The sequence below is a fragment of the Hippocampus guttulatus genome, chromosome 6, assembly GCF_054856545.1.
Source record: "Hippocampus guttulatus isolate MCC_2025c chromosome 6, RoL_Hgut_1.0, whole genome shotgun sequence".
In the NCBI taxonomy this organism is placed as follows: domain Eukaryota; kingdom Metazoa; phylum Chordata; class Actinopteri; order Syngnathiformes; family Syngnathidae; genus Hippocampus; species Hippocampus guttulatus.
Genome location: NC_141266.1, coordinates 5,528,947 through 5,546,120, shown reverse-complemented (window position 1 = coordinate 5,546,120; position 17,174 = coordinate 5,528,947). Strand labels below are relative to the sequence as shown.

Below are 17,174 nucleotides of genomic sequence, written 5' to 3'. Positions count from 1 at the left end.
CGAGGAAACATTAGAGGCAAACAGAGAGATAGAGAGAGAGAGAGAGAGAGAGAGATGAGACAGAATAATTACCCCACCAGCTGCTTTGGAAATGGTCATTACCGAACATCAACATTATTTTCCCATTTTCAGTTGTGTCTCTAAGGTCAAGTGGGGCTGTGCGGAGCTAGGGGTCAAAGACAACAGCCCCAGAGCAGACGCATGACATCACTGTCACCCGTCCAGGCGCATATCGTCACCATCCGCCTTAGCCCTTTGAGTCACATGCTATAAAGTGACCTTTTTTGAGCAACTAAGTCTTTCTCCCTTTTCCTCTGCAATGTGTGTCCGTGTGTTTGTGCATGTGTGTGTGCGTGCGTGCGTGCGTGTGTGCGTATGTTCAGATGCCTGTGTTTTCCATCCAGCTCTGTCTTGTCTTTCATTAGTGCATCAATGAGAAGGGCTGGCAGCTCAGAGGAGAAGTAAAGTAACCAGAGGCCAGCCAGCAGTCGCGGTGCCAGAGATGCTCTCTGTCACCTCTCTCCCCCGCCTTGATCTTTCTTGTCCTGCTTCCACCCGCTTTCCACATGTAAACAGACAGAAATACACATAACAAATAGACACAGCGTCACAGTAGCTCTCTGGTGAGGCTTTGGGTGACTGTAGCGGCACATCATGCTTGCCACAAGCAGAGGTAGACTTAGTTTCAAAACCATGATCCAATGAGTGTGTGTCTTGGATACAGTGTTGAAAAGCGGTTATTGAACCCTGCCATGTCCCTGTGGCTTCTGACGCATTAATAATATTGCCATGCACGGCAATAACAAAAGCAATATAAAATGATTCGGATTCAACACTTATGGTCAGCATCCTGTTATCGAGAAGTGGTGGATTGTAAAATTTGTGTTTTGCATTTTGCGCTGAATAGTATTGGTGGCAGTACAAGGTAAGTCATGTCGGAAAATATATCAACTCTGTCTGGAACCAAGCCCTGTCATGTTACAGAATGGACGGCTTTGGAAGCAATTGATATTCAACAAGTTAGAGTTATTTTTCCCCTATTTCTCCAGAGTGTGTAAAGCTGATTAGCGTGTGCCCTGGCTACTGTCCTGACCAAAGACACACACACACACATATTAAAAAAAAAAATAATAATATATATATATATATATATATACACACACACACACACACACACACACACACACACATACTGTATCTATCGCACACACACAACTCTTTCACATACGGGCACACACACCTGACATGTGACACACGGGCAGCGGAGCGGGCACATCACAGCCGGGGCGTTTTAATTGCCTGTAATTTATGCGGTGTGTGTGTCTGGCTGTCAGCCTGTGAGATGATGCTGTGTGACAGCAGCAGTCCAGCCCCTGGAGCAAGCCGCTCATAATGACACATTAGACATACTAATGATGCCTGCACTTGTCCACTACTCATGCCGCCTACCTCCGCCGCTGTGGCCCTGCTTCCGTGCGACTGTGCATGTTCAGTGTGTGAACACTACTGACCTCCACAACTTTATTTAGCCTCAAACACAACTCCATTTTGGAATGAACCAAGGTTATTATGGTAAACGAAAATTCACAAAAGAAGTCAAATTGAAATAACATTTTCGTCAACAATATCAGATGAAAACAAAAATGATTTTAAAACTTTGAAAACTAACTGAATTATTTTATTGTAATTCTTTTTTTAAATGTTGCTACACGTCCGTACTGATGGACGAACGTTATACATTCATTTGAAGTTATGACACAACACTGAGAGTAAACCTTTTGTTTTTATTTCCATGGGACAGGAGAAGTGAACCAATCTCTTTTTTCGCCAATGGATGCTACAGCTTCTTGTTGACTTTGAAACTTAGCTTGTAGCCGACGTGTGCACATTTTGAGCATGACGTCTCTGATCCACTGGTTAAAGGACACTTTGATTCTCTCCTCTTTCATCTCAAACTGCTTCAAACAACAAAGCGTGTGACGGAAAAGTGGTTAGGACTGCACGACTGTCCGTGTTTTATGTTATGTGTTGTGTTTATTATTTTACTTTATGTTAACTGTTTTGTTAAGCGCTTTGTTACAGCTGCCGCTGTTGTGAAAGCTCGATATAAATCAGCATGTATTGTATTGTATTGTATTGTATTTTATCTTGCACGCGCCAAATACTTCATATACCAAAACTAAACTAAACTATGTACGACATTATGTTCACATGTCCGTCATCAGGGATGCTGGGGTCTCTCATGCGACAAGGACAACATTTCTGCCACGAGTGTGGGAAGAGTTTCAGTCAGCCCAGCCACCTTCGTACTCATATGAGGTCCCATACAGGTAAATTAACACTTTCTCCCCCCATCACTCACAAACAAAGATTCTCACTTCCTTTCTTGTGCGTATACACATCATAATAGCATTGTACATCCTCCAGTCAAAGGCTCTCTTGCACCTGCATTATATAATGCAGTCACCGTAAAATACCGCAGGACGATTGCCTTTATAGAGATAACTCAGCTGCTCAGTTGTGGTTGAAACATATTTAACAGCCATTGGTAAACAATAGTTTGAACTGTTGTCAAACTCCACTTTCTCGAGCTGTGATGGAGCGTTTTCTTTTATTCTCTTTCCCTTATTTAGTTCGATGACAGTGGCGGCAGATTCAATGAGATACACTATGGATTTTCAGTGTATATACTGTAGTACTATAGTACACCGCATCTGAACATCATGAGAGTCGCATGTTGAGGCTGATCGTATCGTTGTTGATCAAACCAAAGCAGTCACACATGAAGCAAGAGGAACAACAAAGGAAGTTGAGTAAACATATAAGGCCAATACCCATCTTTAGTTTGTAACCTAGCCCCCCCCCCCTCCCCCCTCTGCCCTCTAATTATTCATTTTATAGCATATTTTCAGTCACTCGCATGACACCTGTGCCCACACATCTTCACCTTCTCTGCTATTTATCTACTCAGTGACACTAACATGAGTTATCGAGAATATATGCATGGAAGGATTCACACTCTCAACAATATTTCATTGTCGGACATTCCTGCATGTACTCATATAAATCAAACCCGATCTTTTTGTTCAGCTGAGTGTGACAGCCAGTCTGCGAGTCCTTCCTTGCCCTGGGCTGGGCAGCTGTCGCTATTTTTTAAACTGAAACATGTTTTCTCTGAATACTGACCTGTGACAAATTGTTTACATTATTAATCACATGTCAATTAGAGAAGTGCAATTGTGCATTACAATGAAGCAGACCATCATTTATTCACACCAGTCTCTTGAGTACATTTGCATGTGCTCCTGTGCCATTTATTAAGCAAATTGACGAAAGCTATAAGCACATGTACATGTTTTTTTTGTAATGTTATGATTCCTCACTCTGAAGTTTAAAAAAAGTTCTGTCCAAATTCCCAACAACAAAATCTCATTAGAAGCCTTTGCAGGTTGTCAAGCTTGTGCCAAAGCAACAGGTGTTTATTGCGTTTTTTATTTTTTATTTATTTATTGTGGGGGCAAACCAGTCCTGACAAAAAATTCAGAATCAAGGATTTATGGGTGGAGTTATGCTTACATTTAACACCAAGATACAATGAATGCAGTCGACACACACTGCCCAAACGTTTTGTGCAGTTCTCATCAAGGCCTGTACCTCTATCCTAGTGACCAAAAACATAGTTTGTGTGCAGACAAAAAGCCACAATGCATTGAAAAACAACATCAACACAACACCTGCGTTTAAAAAGCACTGCTATTAGAACAATTAGAAAAAAAAGGTTTTGAGACTGAAGTCTTAATTTTACATGAAGCTCCAAATATAATAAGTATAATATTAAAGTCATGGCTCTTTCTCGATGAATTAAAATCCATATGTCCATTTGTTAACAACATGGTTGATGTAAATTCATTCATTCATTTTCCGAACCGCTTTATCCTGACTAGGGTCGCGGGGGGTGCTGGAGCCTATCCCAGCTGTCTTTGGGCAGTAGGGGGACACCCTGAACAGGTTACCAGCCAATCGCAGGGCACATAGAAACGAACAACCATTCGCGCTCACACTCACACCGAGGGACAATTTGGAGTGTTCAATCATCCTGCCATGCATGTTTTTTTGGGAATGTGGGAGGAAACCGGAGGACCTGGAGAAAGCCCACGCAAGCACGGGGGGAAACATGCAAACTCCACACAGGAAGGCCGAAACTGGAATCGAACCCGGTACCTCTGCACTGTGAAGTCGACGTGCTAAAACACTCGACTACCAGGCCGCCTAGATGTAAATTAATAATATTCATTCTCCCCGCACTTGCAAAGGTTTTCTCTGGGTACTTTGGCTTCCACCCACATTCCAAAAACATTCATGTTTTCGTAGTATCACTGAAGGCCCCAAATTGCCATGAATGTGAATATGAGGGCAAATGTTTGGGGTTTTTTCTGCCCGCTATGGACTGGTGATGGTGACCTGTTCAAGGATGCACCTGGCTTCTCGCCCAAAGTCGGCTGGGACAGGCTCCAGCACACCTGCAGCCCATATTAGGAAATATAAATGGGAGGATGTATTCTGGTTAGATGTGTGAACAAACCTAACTAAAGAGGTGATTTTTCTTTCTTCAGGCATCACATTAAACTGATGATGGTGCTGATGGGCCTGAACAGTGTATTTCATTGTTACTGAAAATAATTCAACAAGGTCCTCAACAAGGTCCTCAACAGTCCTCAACGAAACACTGATACATTTATATTTGTCATCTTACTACTTGATTATTGTAAAACTAATAATAAGAGCAAAAACTCAGTCTTCACAAAATAAATGCTCTTTGCAATGCACTTGATATTTCAGCAATCTCAAAGTGCTACAGAGTAAATTCTGTAAAATAATAAATAAATAAATAGATAGATAGATAGATAGAGAGAGAGAGAGAGAGAGAGAGAGAGAGAGAGAGAGAGAGATAGATAGAGAAAGGGAGGGCCTAGCAGAAGCCTTTTTGTAAAAAGAAAAGTCTGAGGATCTCATTTAAAAGCGTCAGTAGTGTACGAGGCCCTCAGCCGGTTGGGGAGAGTGTTCCAATCACAGCTTTATTCCTAAATATTCCCATCTTTTTTTGGACTTTCTTTCTGTTGTGTTAGTTTCTTTTCTTTTCACGTTTGTGTGGATATTGCTTGATATTTTCCCCATTTTATGCATTTTGCCATTTGTTTCCCTTCTTTTCCTCCCACTTTGTGTTTGATCCCCCTGGCCACCTCTTCATCTCATCTTTTTGCTTGTCTCTCAATTTCATCCACCCTGTCCCTACTCTCTGTCAAATTCCTCTCCCTCCTGACTTGTATGTTTTCTTTCCCCCCCTCTGGATTCCCACGCTTGCATTCTTTCCTCCCTCTGCCTCCGACCTCACTTGTCTCAGGCTCCTCTATTTCCTCTCCTGTCGTGTCACGTCCATCATATGAGTGCGCGGTGATCACAGCAGACAGGGAGATAAGTAGCGTCTTTGTGGAGAGTGTGAATGATATGTGGCATCGCCAGTGATTCTAAGTGACAGAGGCCAAATGGTAAGTGATGCAAAGCTGAGTTTCCCCTAAGCCTTATTGTAAACACACACACACAGACACACACACACACACACACACACAGTAAATTAACACACTCACGCCCATACACAGGCTCTGTAAACACGAGCCAAGACTGTAATTAATGTTGTCACCGACGATTGTCCTCAGCATGGACGTATGCACATAGAAAAGGCCATCCGCCCCGAGGCCTCTATTAACATGCGTCATATTAAATCACTGACTTGGCTCAACCAAGTTCCATCGCCATCATCATCACCTTCACCGCCGCCATCATCATTACTGCTAGCTCACCTCCATTAGCATGGGCACTGGTGGCGAACGCCGCACTTCGTAGTGCGGCTGGTGGAACAAGGAGAAAACCAAATGCTTGTGTGGGTCTTGATGGAGCTTTTAACCGGATGCCCCCCTTCCTCCTCCTCCTCCTCCTCCTCCTCTTCCTCCTCCTCCCCCACCCTCGTCCTCCTTCTCACCCCACAGTTGGGTTTGATTTTAATGGACTCCACAGAGGTACTGACGCTCACAGCACCGCTTCTGAAGCTCCCAAACAAGTATGTGGCACAATGGCTAATCACTCGGCTCCACCATCGCTTTTGCACGTGTTGTCTTTTTGTTGCACTAGTCTGCATGCTGTGTAATGTTGTCAATTTCCAGCCCAGTCCTGCTTTGTGTGTCCATTTTCTTATTTAATGTCATACACTGTGCACCTGGCATCCGTACAAATGATTGTTGTCATGAGGAATCAGATTTGGACATTGAAACGAATTTTGTCAAATGCAGCAATTGTTTTGCGTTGCATATACAGTATAGTAATGACCAATTTTTTAGAATGATATGTACTGGATTAAACTGGAAGAAACATGAGAAAGTGGCAAAAAGCCTTAATAAGTCCTTCTCATAACCCAAGGCTCAAAATAAAGGGTTTGGCGTCAAAGTTTGCGAAGTAAAATTTGCATTTTGCGCCTCATCAAAACATATTGAATAACAAAACTGAGAAACAAATGGCTAGATAACCGTCAAAAGAAAGTAGAAGAACAAGAACCAGCCAGATCTTCGCTGGGTTCACATCACCTGACGGGCATGTCAGATGCTGAGGGAAGTGCTGTGCTACTTACGCAAAAGTAACTAGCTAGCAACAGCTTTGGGAAGTAAATAGGAAAGATTTTGACTTTGCGTTTACGCTATTATCTCATATTGTATCATCGGGCACACACAGTCAGAAACACTCATTATTCGCCTCGTAGGACTACATTTCCATGAATCCCATGACACAGAAATTGGAAGTAGTCCTAGTTCCGGTTTGACTGAAACATATAGCTGCCTGCTAGCAAGAAGACGTGCATGACAATAACAACATGAACGTTGTAGGAAGGAATTTCAATTAAAAATGACAAACTGAAAAGCGGACGTGCGTACATGGCATATTCCAGCAAAAACACAAAAAATGAATTTACAGTTTATGAGGTAATTGTGAATCTCCATCAACAATTAGCATCTTGTCTCCAACTATTAGCAATAGCTCGTATATAAACTTAAAGTTTCAGTAAACCTTTTACAAGCCACTTCACTGACTTATTTTAACTGCGCATTTGCACGTGAAATTACTTGACAAACAATAGGTACATACAGCTGTTTCTTACTGCGTACGTGTTGTAAGTCAACTGTTTTCTTTATCAGTTACGTGCATGTATCACATGAGACCTAACATTTATGGTTCTCCGGTGCTTGCATCAACATAAAAGTCTGTAAATAAAAATGGACCAAAACTTCCCTGCCAGGCAGATCAATCCCCATGGGTTTGATCAGAACTCCTGACAGGCCGATTCTGGCTTGCGGGCCGTATGTTTGATATCCCAGATCCGGACCACTCGAATCAACTACCGTATAAATTTAGAGCATGTATGAGTTTCCATTTACCTCAAACTGTAACAAGGATATATCTAAGTAACCTTAGGCTAAAATCTAATTCAGCAAACTATTGATTATTCTTTGGAGCCAAAATCACAAGTAATTTTGGTAGTCTTGGGGACATTATATCCACATTCAGTGTGGTATATCAGTGCAAGTTCTCTATCGTGTTATTTAGTTAATTGAGAGGGACAAAAGCTTCACACAACTTGTGATGCTTTCTTAAAAACATGCAAATAGTGACTAAAGTGAAGCTAGCTTGTCAAACACGGTGATGTTCAACATGTGTCAAGGATGGTATAGACTCTATACCATCCTTGACACATGTTGAACAGCATTACCTTTATACTATAGAGTTAACAGCAAGTTGTATTCAAACAACAATATTTAATTTTAACTGATATACCGTATTGGCCCGAATATAAGACGGTGTTTTTTGCATTGAAATAAGACTGAAAAAGTGGGGGTCGTCTTATATTCGGGGTCTAGACATTATACCCATTCACGACGCTAGATGGCGCCAGATATCATTGAAGCGAATGCTGAACTGGACTCCCCAGGCCAAAGTAAACCCCTGTCACGAAGAATAAAAATAAAAATAGCGGTAGCACGAAGAAGAAAAATAAAGAATAGAGGTAAGAAAGAAAAGAGAAAAAAATAATAGAAGAGATAACAGAAAATGGAGAAACATAGCAACATTCTGGAGAAAAGTGGGTCGAAGATCGGCCAGGTCAACCGGCAGCTGAGGAGAAGTTATGATGTACTGTAATTTACACTTTAATTTACATATTTAAATGTTCAGATATTAAGATTTGAATGAGGCAAAATAACATGCTTTTTCTCTCAAATATATTGTTATAATCATTTGTTTCAGATGTACTGTAATTCTTTTCTGTATAAAAATTAATTTGGTGTTCAAAAAGTCTTTTTTCAAACTTGAGTCTTGAAAAAGAGGGGGTTGTCTTATAATCAGGGCCGTTTTATATTCGGGCCAATACGGTACTCAAGCAGGCAGCTCAGCAAGTTTAGCATTCAGGACTTAAAAGACACGTGTATGTGAAGTTGGCATGAAATAATTACCTATTTATTGTGCCACGCAGTCAAACTTGGAGACAGTAGGCAAAGTACAGTCGACTTAAATTCCATCTTCCTTCTGTTCGTTTTCAGAGTCCGTTACAGCGACAAGAATTGAGGCTGAGCGGGAAACAGAAGTAAATCTGTTCAGCTTTGACATTCGCTTGTCTATGCTATACCCTCAATTTTATTAATCACACACATCACACACACACATGCGCCTGCCCCACATGACTGAGATTTACCGCACAGTATATGACTGATGGGAGCAGGCGTCTGGCGGAGGGGTCCAATTAGATGCAGTGTTGACGCTGCTTTACGGTGACGATAACCTTTAGTATAATGTAGTGCAGCGGTCCCGTCAGCCGTGTTTCCTCACAGGACGACGTCGCCCGGGTTTTTGCTTTCCTCTCACGTCTAACCCTCACCTTCTTTTTCCAGCTGTTTTATTATTTTCCTTTATGATTAATTATACCTATTTTGTTGTTATCGCTCTCTTTCTCAAACACCCCTCTTTCTTTCTCTCTGTTGTGCTTCTGATGATGTATGATAACTGCTTTATTTTCCTGTGTCTTCTTCAGGAAAAATACTGTTGGATGGGGGGAGGGGCCGCAGGGAGTCATTTATTTTCCCGCTGTGATAGTCATACATTTATCAAAATGATAATTAGGTGCAATTAAATGGCAATCTCATTTGTTTTGTTCAGGTGTGACTTGCTTATTTGTTATTATTCTTTGTATTTTTTTGCTGAGGTCTGATATCTCTCCCATTGTAGGTCAGTCCAATTAGAAGACAGGATGGGCATGTGTGTGTGTGTGTTGGTCATTGGGCAGCGGGGTTGATGGAATGAAGTACAGGGATAGAAAATGACTGTTTAGACAAGTCATTACTTGTCCAGAAGGAGTTTGTCTGGCATTTTGCTTTGAAATAAAGCCACCACGAAATGGACAAAAGTATTGTGACACCTTGTCACGGGCTGAGTAATTTGTCAGGGGTTTAAGCAGACGGGCAGCATGTTGTTAGCATGTTTGTCTCAAGAGTTTTGAGAAATTGGGGGTTTAAGTCTCTGCTCCAGTGTTGCTGGTTTGTAAGTTTTCGTTGCGCTTGTGAGAGGGTTTTTTGTTGTTGTAATTACTCTGGCAAAACATGCATCAATTGAGAGCTGTGCATTGTCCATAGGTCTGAATGCGAGTTTGAATTATTGTCTCTGGACTGGGTGAATCTCATAGAATTGAGGGGTACTAATTGCATGTTTTATTCCATTTTCAGTCACTGTAGGTGTAATAGCCAGGTATCCCAATATTTGAGTCCATATTTTGTATTCTGCTTCCCTTTAAATGTGGCTTATGCATGTCTTTTTTCACTGCATTCTATTTCCGCTCTTTCATCTGTGGTTTACATGGATGTTTCATGTTACCAAACACTCTGTTGCCACCACGCGACCTTTGAAATGTCCTGTTTTTGTGTGTGTTTTGGATTGTTGTCCAGGAGAGAAGCCTTTCTGCTGCCAGCTCTGCCCATACAGAGCCTCTCAGAAAGGGAACCTGAAGACACATGTCCAGAGTGTCCACCACATGCCTTTTGACAACAACCAGTATCCAGATTCAAGGAACTTGTTGCTGAGCCCCGAGGAGCAAGGAGAGTTCGGCCCAACGGCGACCTCACCAAAACAGAAATAGGGCTTCTCTTGGATAACTGAACTAGGCTAGTCAGGGACTCACATCAACTGAAAATGACATCATCACTTGGAAAAATAGGAGGATTTGATCACCGTTGGATTTTACGGAACGGCAATATGAAACATTTTCCTCGTTTCAACTCACATCTTATAATGAGGATTTTCTATAGTTCTTGTAGTTTGACAGAGACCATTTGTAATGAATAAATACAAATGGCTGCTTTTAACAATACTAAAATAACACAATGGGTAAAAATTAAGTCACAAACCTTTTTACTCCACTTCTCGGAACTGAAGGTAGAAAATAATGATCATGTTGTGTTGAATGATTCTTTCTGACGTCATTACGTGGCTCATGATATGCATATGAAAATATATTTTTCAATGCAACTACTGTGGTGTGCGACTGTAGTGGCCAACCTCTTTCTGTTTTTTTTTCTTTTTTAGGTACATTGTACATGATGCATCCCTCATGGCAACATGCTACTGTCTATAATCTGCAAGTAACATTTAACGATTTTGTTAATAAGCCATGATCAAATTGAATGACGTTTCCCTTCAAATCTTCGAGCAGAAACGAATATATTTGAGAGCAAACCATCTTAAAATTAACATGATTATCAATACAGTGGCTGATAAATGCTATCTGTATTGTATAACTGAGTAATCGATTCATCATCACAGCCATAGCCAAGACTTCCTCTGGGCTAAAAGCCATTTCAGTGTCCTGTGTTAGCCAGCATGGGCAAATGGGGTAAAGTCACTTGGCTCCACTCTTTAGTGAAATCTTAAGAGTGACCACTCTGAGCCGAGGGATATGATTAGCGAGAAAGAGAGCGAGAGAGAGAGAGACTGCTCTAATGCTCATTAAAAAGAGTTGCTTTTTAATAGCCATTATAAATGAGTGTACCATTTTTATGGCCATACAATTATTGTCAATTGAAGAGGAAGGGGCTGAGTGCCGGCAATTTCCATCTATATAACTCCTTTATATTACTGAGCCTTTCTCACACTGACACTTTGACTTTGATTTACAACTGCAAACCTGCAGTTGGAGCGGCCTGATGACTCAGATTAAAATTACACAAAGTAAAGGCCAGCTGGTGCACTTTTGGAGGCAAACGTGCTTCTGCTAATGCTAGCTAGCGGGATTGCTTTACGCTAAACCGCTTTACGCTAATGGCCGTTGTAGTTTTAATTGTGCTGCAAACCTTTTTTGAAAGGCCGATGTTAAAATCCCTCAAATGCGTCAAGGCGTAGACAGCAGGATGCTAGCTGTGGCTCACACCATCATTTTTTTTCTTCAAAGGTTTCTAATTGGTGATATGTTCTGTTTGACCTTTTAATGACTTCATCAACACAACCACTTCATGATGCCTGTATCAATCTGTTCTGGGTTACAGTACCTTAATTTGGCCAACCGCTTTGTGTTAATCACCATTTGCACTGTATATTATTAGCACCGTACAAAACCAGTGATGACAGGTTCCGTTTTTGTTTCATTACAAAAAGAGACTGAATGAAATTCTCAGAACAGAGTGTTTTTTTTTTTTTTTTTAAATGATTTGTCGACCAGTGGATTGGTCGGGTGAAGTGAAGTATTGCAAGATATTCCTTCTTGGTCCCGCGGTGGGAACAGTCACAATGGGACTTTGGGATTTCCCACGAGGACACTTCCAACTTGTCTCATGACTTGAGGGCCATTCTTTCAGCCATGCTACCAAATAGTGCTGTTGAACCGGACTGAATTGTAAAGCAGTCACAGTCTTAACGCAAATGCGGTTGCATGTCTTTGTGATTTGTTTTCCGATCGACTGAAAAGGAATGATGAACATCCATCCATGTGTTGTGCCTAGTCTTTACACATTTTTTTTTTTGTTTGTTTATTTTTGGGTTTTTTTTTTGTGTATCCTCTCCTTGGGCTTGTCTCTTCAGCAACCCGCGAACTGAGAAAGCCATGCCTTGACTCATTGGAGATAAGCAGATTGTCACTTGTCAGGGAATATAATTGTTCGATACAGTTCTATTCAAACGCGTTAACATACCAAGTACGAGACTATGAGTCTATTTTGAAACCTCAATAGTTTTTACAAAAACAACAAATGGATGTAATACCAAATGGTTGTGAAAAGATACATACTATGTTGTGTACCTTAATATGTCTAACGGTACACTTAAGTGTGTACTGAAGGGTGTGTGTAGTGAAAATACTTGAAAATGGATATTCTAGCCTTGTCCTGTAGAATAGTACTAATAATACCCACAGTGTACAGAATTCCCTTTAAGATGAACTCCTCAGTTAGAAATTTGTACTCCGAAGTGTGATTTAGTGAAAGCGTGACGCTGGAGTGACTGTAATATGAATTGTTTATCTGTTATCCAATTTGACCAAATTCTTTATATACAGCGGTAGAAACCAAATGGCATTATTGGTGCACTTAGACTAGAAAACAACTTGAACTTTCCATTCGCTTCAATTCTAGACAAGGTTACTTTGAGAATGCTATCATAGCAGTTGACAGTGAGTAGAATTTGGGGCTTTTGAGGCTTTTTGCATAGATTTCAATGACAGATGATCTTTTTTTGTAATGGCTGTGTGTCACACCATTTTAGTTATTTTTCCTCATGGAAAGTTTGACAAGTCGAGATGCAGCAGTGCTTATTTTTCATGAAGATGTAAGATCTTGTTTTTCGTCTCTCTGCTAAATTGTAGGACTTTTGTCATTAGCTCGCCATGTCTGGCCTCCGACGGGTTGTTTTTTTTCCCTTTGGTTGGCGGTTTATTACATATTTTAAATCGGGTGGTTGTTTTTTTTCTGTTTCTGCGAGCTTTTTATTTGTATTGAACCTCATGATTAATGTTCCTAACGAGACCTTATTATTCCAAGTGTTTTGGTTGAAATCTGTATTTATTATCACTTCAAAAAGGACAAGAGGACAGAGGCAGGACAGGTGTTTGGTAATTTTGATTTTCTGGGTCATTATTCTGTGTTTATTTTTTTTTTGTGTTGTCATTTTCAAGCCAGCAAGCCGACGTGAAAGCTCTACCTCGTCTGAGCCATTCTCAGTTCTGTTCCACGTTTGTAAATTTCAAAAACCCCAAATAAAGACACACAAAATGATAACTTTTGCTTCCGCTTCATCTGGTTGTCTTTGCTAGATGTAGTCGCTTCTCAGCCACTTGTGATGGAACACATCCGCATTTAGATGAAACAAGGTTCAGGTGTAGTTTGTTTGATTCTTACATTTCTGCTCTGAACTTTACCAAGAAGCCTTCAGTGTATCGCCTCTGAGAATCACAAATGGCACAGTGTGTATTGTACGCCGCTTTGCTGTTCACAGGTCCTACTAGTACCATTAGTGCTCACTCTCATCAGCTGGGCACACATTATCGAACAATTTCTTCACGCATGAACACATTTTATGGACAACGAGATTCCTCAGTTGCCACCATAATGTTCAAACCAGTGAGCAGTCAACTTCATTATTATGACATTTAAAAAGTCATTCTTCTCATTTTACAGTTTCTGTTGCACGGATGCTCCACATCAAACATACTGTTCACCGACTCAGTTGAATCGAGAGTGTAGGGCATTAAATTAAAAAAAAAAAAACTTCCACTGACTAGCCAGCTCCTCTAACCCGAAGAGGAAGTGACAAACGAGCACTCGGTGTAATGCGATGTGTGGAATACTGTGCGCAAGGTTTGTAAATTGGGCAGCAGATGATGCATGAGCTGATCGGTGATCAGTGACAAACTAACAGATTAACCAAGGTTGGACTGTTCACACAAGTGGGGAAAAAATGTGGAGCACCATATTTATGTTTCTCTGATACCAATGTGGGGAGCATCAATTTCCATCAGTTTCTGTAATTAGCAGCGTGCACTCCGAGATGTCTTTTCAGTGTGAATTAGTTAATACGTTGATTTCAATTTTGGAGTCCCAACATTTTTGTTTCTTCTAAGTTTGTTAAACCAGGCTACTTTCTTGGTCATGGAAAATGACCCAATCTTAGAAATAGTTATGCAGGATCTTTTTTAAATTTTAAGTCAGACAAATTGTATCCATGGATTCATCCATCCATCTCTGCATTTGTCCTCACAAGGGTCGCGGGCATATTGGAGCCTATCCCAGCCGTCTTCGGGCAGTAGGAGGGGGACACCCTGAACCGGTTGCCAGCCAATCGCAGAGCACACATAGACGAACAATCATTCACACTCACAGTCACACCTAGGGACAATTTAGAATGTTCCATTAACCTGCCATGCATGTTTTTGGAATGTGGGAGGAAACTGGAGTGCCCAGAGAAAACCCACACAGGTACGGGGAAAACATGCAAACTCCACTCTGGAAGGCCCAACCCGGAATCAAACCCTGTACTTCTGCACTGTGAGGCAGACGTGCGAACCACAGACAAATGCGATACAGCTGGAAATTAGCCCCGGAAAACCCACAGGGTCAAATTTGACCCCTAATCCAAAATTAGGATTAAAGCATTGAATATTTGAAAAAAAACAACATATATTTTGGTGTTCAGTGAACATATAGCAGTCATTTAATGTATAATTCATCATTTTCCAAAGAAGAAAAAGGTTCTTGGGTTCTCCAGGGTTAGAACAGCTCTGAACCCAATGTTCCTTCCACCTCTTTAACACAGTCAAACATATTGCATACAAGTATTGCGTCCGTAACATTATCTAGACTTGAAATTTTAAAAAAATTGGAAAGCCACCAAACATCACTTGTATTCCACTCTCCCATTCTGAAGTCCTTAACAAACTCCGATCAGTCCGATCAGTAAAATAGTTTCGTGTTTGCAAGTATATATGCAAATCTCCCGCAAGTGAAGTCAAGACTGATGAAAACGATGAGTCGTCAAGCTTAAAAAGTCCTTTTTTTAATTCTGATTTTTGAGTAACTTGAAAGCCATTTCACAAAATCCTGAGCCTGTGAAAAGCTGTGGATTTTCAAAGAGAAGACACCCATTGTAACCAACTACAGAATCAAATCAGATAACTGGTTGCATTTTGGGGGCACTGTGGTCTCTGAAGCTACGTGGGACGCAAACTCGGATTAATGGAGGTTTGAGTGGCCAACTGTGGAAAGGATTTTTCTTTTTCAAAGGATGACTTTATTTTCATGAGAAAATAAAACAAACCATTTAATGGACAGATGGAACCCAACATAATTGTAACGTATGGAGGCGGCAAGTCTTCCTGCAAAATGGAATAAATTCGGTCATGACTAGTGCAGTTGAGGTGAAAACACACGAGACCAAAGCTAGACTTCAAGCTGTTCCCTTTCATAGCATGTGACACATCTGACGGATGTGGACTTTGATGGCGCCTGGGCTGTGGACACCTTGATGTCCACGTGTGGCCGTCCGCTTGAAGGAGACCTGCCATGCAGCAGTGATGAGAAACTCATAGCCGTCAACTTTGAAGGACCACATAGGGATTTGTTGCTACTTTGCCAGTCTCTTTCATGTGCTGTGTCAACGTGCACCATTTGTCTGTCAGTTTGAGTGACGGTCGAGTGACGGGTTCCCTCTGAGAACATGGCACATAACGTTAATGCCAGGCAGGCCCGCGGGCTGAGAAAAGACTGCAGCTGCCCATCACTCTTTCCAGCCTCATCAGTCACTGTGACGGCCCTGAGCTCCCTGAAACCTGTTGGCTGACATCCCCTTTCTTTGTCACACAGCACAGTGAAATGCAGGGACTGACTGAATGACATGGAAAATATGCCAAATGTCAGTCTGATACGAATGTGACAGTTTGATGTGAGGGCGAAAACCATCCTTCACCTGCTCTTTTTGATTTTATAAAGCTATCGCCACAAAGATTTACTGAAGCCTTAATGACATGCAATGTTTCATTTTCTCGATTCGGACTGGCATACTTTATACAATGGGACCTCTCAATTTGAATGCCATGCAAGTCATACATTGGAGATTTGAGCAACTTCAGTCATGCAAAAAATAGTTGCAGTTAAGCAAGCATCAAACAAATAGGGCACTTTAACCACAACTTACAACATACAAAGAAAACATTGTCATTCTGAAGTAGAAAAGGTCCAATGTAAATGTCCCTGAAGCGTATTCATGTTTTACTTTTTCTTTTGCTTTTTGCAACCATGTCCCAAAGAGGACAAGCTCCAACAAGGAGTGAGAAGAAGAAACATAGAGGTTACGTGATTTACATGCAGTCACCGCCAGCATCATGATGTACTGTATGCCATAACGTGGCATCAAAATGAGTCGGGGCTTCCCAACTGAAGCTTCTGCCTCCACAACATGACCGCAGATAAGAGGCAGATAATGGATAGATGGTTGGATGAATGTCTTGATGGATGGATGGATGGATGGTATTTTCTTTGACTTTGCACAGATGGAAATGGGCATAAGGGGGCATTTGTGCCTTTGTGGGACAGAAAGTAGCCAACTCCCGACCAGTCGTAGCAACTCTCCTCATCTCATTTTTAAAATCAGTCCCTGCAGGGCTTGACATTGTGAAATCAGAAATCGACTCTAGCTGGGGTCTGCGCATGACAGTTGCATGTGTAAATTGCGTTTGTACAGGTAAACTGCAAAACCGTGCGGTCGATGTAGTCGCGTATGACATGGGCAATTGGAGACTGCCGCCACGACCATGTCCATGTGTGACACCCGCCCCACAATACTTGCGCCGCACAGCCAGTGGGGTAGTATCAAAATATTTTAAGATGATAATGATTAAAATATGTTCAATGAATTGATTTCTACAATGATTCTAAGGGATTGTCCCACACTGTTGTCAGTCATAAATGAAATAAGTAACACCACCCATGTTCAACGCAGAATCTAACTTAAACGATGACACCAAAATCGTGTTGCAATACTTGCGCCACCATTTTCAACTGGAATGGGGTTGTCTAAAATTTAACAATACTTTTTGTCAATGAATTGCA

The 17,174-nt window shown here is 41.3% G+C and overlaps 1 protein-coding gene across 3 annotated transcripts in view; it reads left to right on the top strand.

Annotated features, from left to right (window-relative positions):
* Positions 1 to 13,349, top strand: part of LOC147203363 (zinc finger protein 516-like) — a 52,521-nt gene extending 39,172 nt beyond the window's left edge. Inside the window, exons 4-6 of one of the 3 annotated variants that reach the window (XM_086113602.1) lie at positions 2,226 to 2,330; positions 6,045 to 6,115; positions 10,035 to 13,349. In XM_086113602.1, the coding sequence (XP_085969728.1) occupies positions 2,226 to 2,330; positions 6,045 to 6,115; positions 10,035 to 10,094 (236 nt within the window). In that variant the 3' untranslated portion in view covers positions 10,095 to 13,349. Of the gene's footprint in view, positions 1 to 2,225; positions 2,331 to 5,401; positions 6,021 to 6,044; positions 6,116 to 10,034 lie in introns of those variants that run through there. The other 2 variants (XM_086113601.1, XM_086113603.1) reach the window with 2 other exon arrangements.
* Positions 13,350 to 17,174: the final 3,825 nt, after the last annotated feature.